General features: G+C 53.8%; 1 protein-coding gene across 1 annotated transcript; it reads left to right on the forward strand.

Moving 5' to 3' along the window:
- The first annotated feature begins 806 nt into the window (after positions 1-806).
- On the forward strand, positions 807-9,985 carry LOC119977244 (prestalk protein-like). Its single transcript, XM_038817956.1, has 2 exons — positions 807-867; positions 7,605-9,985. Exons 1-2 carry the CDS (start codon positions 807-809, stop codon positions 9,983-9,985), a joined length of 2,442 nt encoding a protein of 813 aa, XP_038673884.1.
- Positions 9,986-11,375: the final 1,390 nt, after the last annotated feature.

Below are 11,375 nucleotides of genomic sequence, written 5' to 3' on the forward strand. Positions count from 1 at the left end.
CTCATCAAGGACCCCGTCCGTCCTGTCCAATCACCACCACCACCCCCCCCCCCCCCCCCCCCCCCCCCCCCCAATACAAAATACAAAAGTAACCCTGTCGGTGCGAACCTGTGGTTATTGCAGATGGGGGCTATGTGTACATCTCACCCAATTCAAAATGGCGCCTGAATTTGTTTCACAATACCAGCACCTTTGCCAACAACTTTGCATCCACATTTAATCGCTAAATCAGACGGTATATCACGGCGCTGAGGACCCAGGTTCGATCCCACTCCAGGGTCACTGTCCATGTGGAGTTTGCACCTTCTCCTCGTGTCTGCGTGGGTTTCGCCCCCACAACCTGTGGTAGTCTGTGTCGAGGTATTATGGTACCTAGTAATGCTGGAACACCATTGGTAGATAATGTATGCTTTCCATTGGTCGAGTCTGTATGGTAGCTCCGCCCTGCAAGGTGGGGTATAAGAGCCCGTGCCACCCCAGCAGCTTCCTTTCTGTACCTGAGCTGCTGGGGGAAACATCTAGCTTATTAAGGCCTTCAGTTGGACTACAACCTCGCTTTAGTAGTCATCAATTTAATAAGCTAGATTTAAAGAATGGAGTTCCGAATCAAGCTGGAGTGTCTGCAACTCAGCCCCCACGCAGTAAACTCGGCGGCGACTTTCAAGCACTGGCTAGCGAGCTTCAACGGCTACCTCGGAACGGCAGAAAACACACCCACAGGAGAACAGAAACTGCAGATCCTGCTCTCGAGGGTGAGCCCAGAAGTCTACACCCTCATCGTGGACGCGGACGACTTCAATGCCGCGATGGAGTTGCTGAATCAGGTCTACGCCCGGCATCTACTAGCAACGAGGCGACAAATTCCCGGTGAGTCACTAGAAGAATTCTACCGTGCGCTCCTAGTGTTGGGGAGAAGCTGCAGCTGCTCACAGGTTTCAGCAAACGCCGACACTGAACTGTTGATTCGGGACCCTTTCGTTGCAGGTATGCTGTCCTCTCAAATCCGCCAGCGTTTGCTGGAGAAAGAAACTCTAGGTCTCAAGGAGGCTCGGGCCCTTGCCGGCTCACTGGATGTGGCCTCCCGAAACGCCCACGCCTACGCCCCCGACCGTGCGGCAGCCCCCTGGGCAGCATGGAAACCCTCTGCAGCCGACTCCGAGGCAATGCCCCACACTCCCCCACAAGCCTGCGCTGCAAGACGGCCCAGCAACCCCGGGGGGCCCCGCTGCTATTTCTGCGGGCAAGCCAAACACCCCCGACAGCGCTGCCCAGCCCGTTCGTCCACCTGTAAAGGGAGCGGCAAAAAGGGCCATTTCGTGGCGGTATGCCAGGCCCGGGCGGCCGCTGCAGTCTCCAGAAGCGAATGCGGACCGCCACTACAACCCTCTCCACGGGCCCCTTGCAGCCAGCGAACGCCGCCATCTTCCTCCTCTGGGGCCACGTGTGGCCTCCGGGCGCCGCCATCTTCCTCCTCTAGGGTCACGTGTGGCCACGTGCAATGGATGGGCGCCGCCATCTTGGATGGACTCCCAGGACCCCAGTGCAGATGACCACGCACTGCCTGATGAGAACACCCAGCTGCTGCCACGTTTAGCCTCGGTGACCCTGGACCAGTCTCGGCCTTGAACACTCTCAACTGCTACTACAACGGTGCTAATCAACGGACACGAGACATCCTGCTTAATCGACTCTGGGAGCACGGAGAGCTTCATACACCCCGACACGGTAAGGCGCTGTTCTCTCCCTGTCCACCCTGTTAATCAAAAAATCTCCCTGGACTTCGGTTCCCACTCAGTAGAGATAAAGGGATTCTGTGTAACAAACCTCACGGTCCAGGGAAGGGAGTTCAGAAATTACCGGCTCTACGTCCTCCCCCACCTCTGTGCAGCCACACTCCTAGGGTTGGGCTTCCAGTGCAACCTCCAAAGTCTAGCTTTCAAATTGGGCGGCCCTATACCCCCTCTCACTGTCTTCAGCCTCGCGACCCTCCAGGTCGATCCACCTTCCCTGTTTGTGAACCTCACCCCGGATTGCAAACCCGTCGCCACCAGGAGCAGACGGTACAGTGTCCGGGACCGGATCTTTATTAGGTCAGAGGTCCAACGGCTACTGAGGGAAGGAGTCATTGAAGCTAGCAACAGTCCCTGGAGAGCTCAAGTAGTGGTGGTAAAGACCGGGGAGAAGAATAGGATGGTCATCGACTACAGTCAGACCATCAACAGGTTTACGCAGCTGGACGCCTACCCTGTCCCCCGCATATCCGACCTGGTAAACAGGATCGCGCAATACAAGGTCTTCTCCACGGTGGACCTTAAGTCCGCCTACCACCAGCTCCCCATCCGCACGAGTGACCGCAAGTACACTGCCTTTGAGGCAGATGGGCGGCTCTACTACTTTTTAAGGGTTCCTTTCGTTGTCACTAACGGGGTCTCGGTCTTCCAGCGAGAGATGGACCGAACGGTTTACGGGCAACATTCCCGTATCTCGATAATGTCACCATCTGCGGCCATGACCAGCAGGACCACAGCACCAACCTCCGGAAATTCCTCCAGACCGCGAAAATCCTTAACCTTACGTATAACAAGGATAAATGCGTGTTTAGCACCGACCGCCTAACCATCCTCGGCTACGTAGTGCAAAATGGAATTATAGGCCCCGACCCGGAACGCATGCGCCCCCTTATGGAGCTCCCCCTCCCTCGGGGCCTATGACTCCATCGTGCACTACGTAGCCATCAGTGCCCACACATCGAACAAGGTCATCACACCCCTGGTATTGGAGGTGCAAAAGAGCTGGAGGAAAAGCTTCCAATCATAATTAGGCAGCCACTATCCAAAAGGAAGGTGCAGCTGACAATGGGGGATTACGATTGTCAGATTTTAGGCCAGTGACAAAGAGAGCCCTCAGCAGAAAGGGTGAAGCCCCAAGCAGCAGGAGGCCACATCAGAGCAGAGCAGGAAGGCAACAGAAGGTCTACTCGCAACACAGGATCTACTGCTGAATATAGAGCTATCTGGAGATCGCCAAGAGCCAGTGCCATGGGAGATTGCAACTCTTCAGGCAGGCAGTTACAGACATTTGTACCCCCGTTGCCAAAGGCCTCTCAGCTCTCATTACTGAATCATAGAATCATGGAATTTACAGTGCAGAAGGAGGCCATTCAGCTCATCAAATCTGCACCGGGCCTTGATTAACCAACAGGGTTGATTCAACATCACACCCACCACGTGGATTGTAGCAGACTGGTTCATCAGTCTGAGTAGCTATAGAAGGATTAACAGTAGAGGCGAATCCAAGTAGGGGAATTGTCAATAGTTTAATAAACGTGTTGAAGTTATCTCCACGTCTGAACCTTCCTCTGTCGGAGTGAACATCAAGGAAGCAGCTTATGCTACGCCAAGAGCATAACAAGACATGGTACCAGAGAGTGACCAAATCAGCAAACAGTGACAACCAGCAACAACAGCCAGGAAAGATGATCGAGATTCTGGTTCCACAGCGGCTCAGGTGCCACGGCAATCTCCGCGAAAACTGGCGGGCATTTCCGGCAAAGGTTTGAGATCTTCCTGGTAGCAGCCGATCTACAAGACGTGGCCGATGTTGAAAAGACAGAGCTTCTGCTCACCATCGCTGGTGCCAGAGCATAAGAAATATTTAAAACATTCAAGTTTTCCAAAGGGCAAAACAGGAGCGACTTCCAGGCAGTCCTGGACAAATTCGAACAATACTGCGAGGAAAACACAAACAAACCAACAGAAAACGGTAAGAGAGGCGCCAATACTCACCACGAGGCCGAGATCCCGGAGCAGAGAACGACAATTTTGATCGGCGGCCATCTTGGTAAAGGTGCTGCACATGCGCAGTTGAGAAAAAGGCCCCGAATAAAGGAACAGCGATCTGAGCATGCCCAATTGCTTCCTACGACCTACATCACACGCTTCGTGATGTCAGAGGCCCCGGACTACACCCACTTAAAGGGGAAATGTCCCAAAACACAAAAAAAAGAATTTTAAGCTGCAAAACCTGATTCTTTCACCTGGAATGACAGCACAATGCCTGAAATTCAACCAATAGCTGAAAGTAACCTCTGCAGAACCCTGCAACAAGCAGTTAGCACCACCCAAAGGGATGATACAGTCCTTGAATACTACGACTCAGACCTTTATTTCTTCTTTGGACATCGCGAGCCCAATGCCAGCTCCGACACAAAAACTGATGAAATGGTCCTAGAAGACTACGACTCAGACAAAGGTTTTTTCATTAGAGATGGCGACCCCAGTACCAAATCCGAACCGCAACGAGATGTGTTCTACAGTGCAGAATCCGACACAGACGCGGATATGTTCTTCGGATTTGAGGATCTTCAGCCCAGCATTTATGACATCCCGACTTGTGAGTGCAGGATTATGCTGTGGCCTGACTCCAAGAGACAGAGAGCGGTACAGGCCCACAGGGAGCGGCCTGCTGCCACAGAGAGTGGCTCACGCACCACAAAGGGTCCCAGCCGCTACACAGAAAGTGATGAAAGACTCCACAGCGAGACAACTGCACGTCTCCACACAAGAAGTGACTCCAGTGACACAAGCCTCCGCAGCGAGCTCGTGGACAGACTCCACGATAGAAGCAACGCAAGACTCCAAAGCGCAATTCTTGCATGAACAAGACCATGAGCGTCTAGCAACCTCCTCTGAGCAAACAGACAATGCAAGTCTGCCACACTCAAGTGAACAACAGAAAGACTCTGACAGTCGACCCTGCTCCAGTGAACAACAAGAAGCTACTGAGGCCCAACCCACTGTATGTGAGAAAAGCGACGACAGCATCCCACTTCCCATACAAGATGTGCAATGTGACAGACCTCAGCTAGTGTGTACAGAGGCACTCGACGATCACAGTGAGACTACTGGTGACTCCAGTGACACCACGTTACTTCAAACCTCATTCGCTCGAGCCTCTCCACAAGCAAATGCATCCCTGAATGTTTTGACTCCGGACGTGGAGCATCACAAAATCTCAGCTGTCTCCAGTGAACTTGTAATGACTCCGGACGGGGAGCATCGACAAACCAAAGCTGATTCATGTAAGCTGGATTTGACTCCAGACGGGGAGCGCCGCAAACTCAGTGACGGCCGCTCAAGGTGACAGCAGATGCCACAAAGCACGCTGACACGGGTAACTGTGTGAAGGACTCGTATTATCCACAGAGTGTGAGCTCAGCGAACACAACAACAGAACCAACCAACACAACATCACAACCTATGAAAACCATATCAAAGACAACGACACGACGCGTACCAAAGGCAACATCGTCGACAGCAAGCACGGCAATGACTACACCAATGGGACTACGACTGGTACAGCATGGTACAACTCTGCCCATGAGGGACATTGTTACTGATCAGCTCAGTACAATGACAGACTATGGCAGGACGATGTATCTTCCCAATTCACATGTGCTGCACTACCAACAGGCAACCTGGTTTTCAGGACAGATTGCATACATCGCTACCACAAGCATCGGAAGAAAAAAAGACTCCAAATCAGACAACAAAGTGATTTGACCACTTCTTGGTTCCTTATGCACAGGGACACTGATGGCGTTCACAAGGACATGCCACCGTCAAAATCATCAACTCACCAACCCAACAAGAAAGACATTCAACCATGATAATTGATGGGTTTTGGACTCAAACATATCAGTTGGACTTATTGTTTAATGATCACTGTTAACATAACTTGTACAGAGCATCACTTATCTACCTGTTTTTTTGTTTAATTTTCATTAACAATGTACAGAAAATATGTAACACGAAAAAATCGGGGGATGTGGTGATATGCATAACTGTAGATACACAAGGGGTTAATGTAAATACACGTAGACTAGATAGACACTAGAGGGAGCACCAGAGACATGACACACAGACACTCAACCAATGGGTCAGTAAGATAGGACACGACCAATGGGCATTCACGATACACACAGAGGTGACACTACCACAGGGGGGCATTACACCAACCCATATATAAAGGTTACAGCACACATGATCTTCCTCTTTCCAGTGGAGACACTCAGTGAGTACAGACACAGGGTTGATTCAACATCACACCCACCACGTGGATTGTAGCAGACTGGATCGTCAGTCTGAGTAGCTATAGCAGGATTAACAGTAGAGGCAAATCCGAATAGGAGAATTGTAAATAGTTTAATAAACGTGTTGAAGTTATCTCCACGTCTGAACCTTCCTTTGTCAAAGTGAACATCAAGGAAGCAGCTTATGCTACGCCAAGAGCCTAACAAGACATCTTCAACAACAGCGAGCTGGAAGCCTGCCCCATTGTTTGCGGCAAGACACTCCTACCCATCGCATCCTCAAACATCCACCATTAACGGTGCGAGCTTGTCCTTAAGTTTCTTATAAAATTCAACTGGGAACACATCTGGCCCTGCCTGCATCCCCCAATCACCACCTTTATCTCCTCTTCTCTCACCGACTCCTCCAGCCCTGTCCTCTCCACCTCCCCCAACCTCGGACACTCCAGCCCACCCAAAAACTCCCTCATCTCCCTCTCCTCCTCCGGTGGCTCCGGCCTATACAGGTCCCTATAAAACACCTCGAACACCTTATTAATCTACACCAGAGCCACTACCAACTGCCCCACCTTGTCCCGCACCCAAACTATCTCCCTCGCCGTGGCCTCCCTCGGGAGCTGACCTGCCAACATACCCCTGCCTTCTCCCCGTCGGCAGCCCCTCTCGCTGACGCACCGCTTTCTCCATCGGCAATAGGTCAAAGCTCAGCTGCAACTCCTTCCTCTTAACCAGGAGGTCCGGGTCCCCCGTGTACGTCCCAACCACCTCCAAAATCTCAACAAACAGTCGTTGGCATTGCTCCCTCTCCTCCCTATCCCTTGGCCTTAAACAAGATCACTTCCCCCCCCCTCACCACCGCCTTCAGAGCCTCCCAGACCACCGACCGCGAGACCTCCCCCGTATAATTAAACACCACAGTATTTGTCATTTTTAATGAGGGGGCCCTTGTGGTGCAGCGGCTCGTGACCCTGTCTCTGAACCCAAGAAGCTCTGGGTTCAAATCCCACCTCAGGACCCGGTGGCCAAGGAGATTGCTTTCATTACCTGGCCAAACTGGTTTGGTGTCAACCTACAAAATCCTTCTGAACGCACCAATGGCTGGCGGTAAGAACGGGAGAGATTCCTGGTCAGACACATAAAAAAAATGTTTGTATTGATTTTCATGTTTTATGGTTATCGTTGCCAAGACAAAGTTGTATTTTTACAAATTTCTATCCAGGGGTGGGAACGTGCTTCCCCGTACAGAGTGCGACCCGTGTACAGAGTGCGACGTGTGTACAGAGTGCGACTCGTGTACAGAGTACGACACGTGTACAGAGTGTGACTCGTGTACAGAGTACGACGCGTGTACAGAGTGCGACTCGTGTACAGAGTGCGACCCGTGTCTAGAGTGCGACCCGTGTCTAGAGTGCGACGCGTGTACAGAGTGCGACGCGTGTACAGAGTGTGACGCGTGTATAGAGTGCGACACGTGTACAGAGTGACGCATGTACAGAGTGTGACGTGTGTACAGAGTGCGACGCGTGTACAGAGTGCAACGTGTGTACAGAGTGCGACGCGTGTACAGAGTGCAACGCGTGTACAGAGTGCGACGCGTGTACAGAGTGCGACGCGTGTACAGAGTGCGACGCGTGTACAGAGTGCGACGCGTGTACAGAGTGCGACGGGTGTACAGAGTGCGACGGGTGTACAGAGTGCGACGCGTGTACAGAGTGCGACGCGTGTACAGAGTGCGACGCGTGTACAGAGTGCGACGCGTGTACAGAGTGCGACGCGTGTACAGAGTGCGACGCGTGTACAGAGTGCGACGCGTGTACAGAGTGCGACGCGTGTACAGAGTGCGACGCGTGTACAGAGTGCGACGCGTGTACAGAGTGCGACGCGTGTACAGAGTGCGACGCGTGTACAGAGTGTGACGCGTGTACAGAGTGCGACGCGTGTACAGAGTGCAACGTGTGTACAGAGTGCGACGCGTGTACAGAGTGCGACGCGTGTACAGAGTGCGACGCGTGTACAGAGTGCGACGCGTGTACAGAGTGCGACGCGTGTACAGAGTGCGACGCGTGTACAGAGTGCGACAGGTGTACAGAGTGCGACGCGTGTACAGAGTGCGACGCGTGTACAGAGTGCGACGCGTGTACAGAGTGCGACGCGTGTACAGAGTGCGACGCGTGTGCAGAGTGCGACGCGTGTGCAGAGTGCGACAGGTGTACAGAGTGCGACGCGTGTACAGAGTGCGACGCGTGTACAGAGTGCGACGCGTGTACAGAGTGCGACGCGTGTACAGAGTGCGACGCGTGTACAGAGTGCGACGCGTGTACAGAGTGCGACGCGTGTACAGAGTGCGACGCGTGTACAGAGTGCGACGCGTGTACAGAGTGCGACGCGTGTACAGAGTGCGACGCATGTACAGAGTGCGACGCGTGTGCAGAGTGCGACAGGTGTACAGAGTGCGACGCGTGTACAGAGTGCGACGCGTGTACAGAGTGCGACACGTGTACAGAGTGCGACGCGTGTACAGAGTGCGACGCGTGTACAGAGTGCGACGCGTGTACAGAGTGCGACGCGTGTACAGAGTGCGACGCGTGTGCAGAGTGCGACAGGTGTACAGAGTGCGACGCGTGTACAGAGTGCGACGCGTGTACAGAGTGCGACGCGTGTACAGAGTGTGACACGTGTACAGAGTGCAACGTGTGTACAGAGTGCGACGCGTGTACAGAGTGCGACGCGTGTACAGAGTGCGACGCGTGTACAGAGTGCGACGCGTGTACAGAGTGTGACAGGTGTACAGAGTGCGACGCATGTACAGAGTGCGACGCGTGTACAGAGTGTGACAGGTGTCCAGAGTGCGACGCGTGTACAGAGTGCGACGCGTGTACAGAGTGCGACGCGTGTACAGAGTGTGACGCGTGTACAGAGTGCGACGCGTGTACAGAGTGCGACGCGTGTGCAGAGTGCGACAGGTGTACAGAGTGCGACGCTTGTACAGAGTGCGACGCGTGTACAGAGTGCGACGCGTGTACAGAGTGCGACGCGTGTACAGAGTGCGACGCGTGTACAGAGTGCGACGCGTGTACAGAGTGCGACGCATGTACAGAGTGCGACGCGTGTGCAGAGTGCGACAGGTGTACAGAGTGCGATGCGTGTACAGAGTGCGACGCGTGTACAGAGTGCGACGCGTGTACAGAGTGCGACACGTGTACAGAGTGCGACGGGTGTACAGAGTGCGACGCGTGTACAGAGTGCGACGCGTGTACAGAGTGCGACGCGTGTACAGAGTGCGACGCGTGTACAGAGTGCGACGCGTGTGCAGAGTGCGACGCGTGTACAGAGTGCGACGCGTGTACAGAGTGCGACGCGTGTACAGAGTGCGACACGTGTACAGAGTGCGACGGGTGTACAGAGTGCGACGCGTGTACAGAGTGCGACGCGTGTACAGAGTGTGACACGTGTACAGAGTGCGACAGGTGTACAGAGTGCGACGCGTGTACAGAGTGCGACGCGTGTACAGAGTGCGACGCGTGTACAGAGTGCGACGCGTGTACAGAGTGCGACAGGTGTACAGAGTGCGACGCGTGTACAGAGTGCGACGCGTGTACAGAGTGCGACACGTGTACAGAGTGCGACGCGTGTACAGAGTGTGACACGTGTACAGAGTGCGACAGGTGTACAGAGTGCGACGCGTGTACAGAGTGCGACGCGTGTACAGAGTGCGACGCGTGTACAGAGTGCGACCCGTGTACAGAGTGCGACGCGTGTACAGAGTGCGACGCGTGTGCAGAGTGCGACAGGTGTACAGAGTGCGACGCGTGTACAGAGTGCGACGCGTGTACAGAGTGCGACGCGTGTACAGAGTATGACAGGTGTACAGAGTGCGACGCGTGTACAGTGTGACAGGTGTCCAGAGTGCGACGCGTGTATCTGCAGCTGTGTTATGATCTGGCAACTCTGGCCTGTGTTTGGGTCCCTCCTCCGTGGCTCTGCCACCTACCTCCTGCCCCTCCGGTTTCTGCCCCCTTCCCCTCCTCGTCCCCCACCCCCACCTCTCGCCCTCCTCTTTCCTTTACATTTGTGTGATGTGCCTGTGCCTCGCCCCCCCTCCCCCCACCCAGTTCTATTGGCTGTTGGCTACAAACAGGTCTTAACAAGTTTATTTTTTAAATTTACAGTATCCGATTCATTTTTTCCAATTAAGGGGCAATTTAGCGTGGCCAATCCACCTACCCTGCACATCTTTGGGTTGTGGGGGCGAAACCCACGCAGACACGGGGAGAATGTGCAAACTCCACACGGACAGTGACCCGGGGCTGGGATCGAACCCGGATTCTCGGCGCCGTGAGACAGCAGGGCTAACCCACTGCGCCACCGTGCAGCCCCCATGGAGAGTTCTGGCTGGTCGCCGACTCTGAGGACCGCCACTTTTGGGCATTGCTGCACCCTCACCTCCAAAACCTTGGGCATTGCCTCAAAGGACATTGCCCCGAACCCAACAAGTCTGGGGCTGACCAAGGGTGGTTGGCCGGGCCTCCCTGGCACCGTTTACATTTGTCCTCCACCTCAGGGAACAACCTGTTCATTCAAGTTCTGGTCAGATGTGCTCTGTGCACCACCTTGAGCTGCGTTAGGCTCAACCTTGCTCATGTGGAGGTGGCATTTGCCCTGTTCAGTGCTTCGGTCCAGAGTCCCCACCCTACTTCTATCCCTAGTTCTTCCGCCCATTTTTCTCTTGTCTCATCAGTGGGGAGCTTGCCTCCCCCAGCAGTCGTCAGCCACATTTGATGTGGAATGGACCCCCTTCCGGTTATAAGCCTCTGCCAACAGGCTGGAAACCTATTCCAGGAAAAATCCTCGCTATGGGAACTGATGAGTGTCCGCCATGTGCATCACGGCGAGGGAGGAAGAACAAACAAACACCTTTATGAGCGGTCATTACCTTGGTTCAACCGTCTCCCATCAGGGTCAGAATGTTCCGATTCTGAGACCAACTTCAGCATCAGGTTCCAGGTGGCACTCTAGAGCTGTACGGAGGCAAGGGCATATCTTCCAGGTTGGACATTAAGCCCAGGCTCCCTCTGCTCTCTCAGGGCAGGAGAGTCCTCCAGAAGAATCCAGGGTAGTATTTATCTTCTTTTTTAAAAAATAAATTTACAGTACCCAATTCATTTTTTTCCAATTGCGGGGCAATTTAGCGTGGCCAATCCACCCACCCTGCACATCTTTGGGTTGTGGGGTGAAACCCACGCAGACACGGGGAGAATGTGCAAACTCCACACGGACAGAGCTG

This window comes from Scyliorhinus canicula, chromosome 14 (genome assembly GCF_902713615.1).
Source record: "Scyliorhinus canicula chromosome 14, sScyCan1.1, whole genome shotgun sequence".
NCBI classification, from domain to species: Eukaryota; Metazoa; Chordata; class Chondrichthyes; order Carcharhiniformes; family Scyliorhinidae; genus Scyliorhinus; species Scyliorhinus canicula.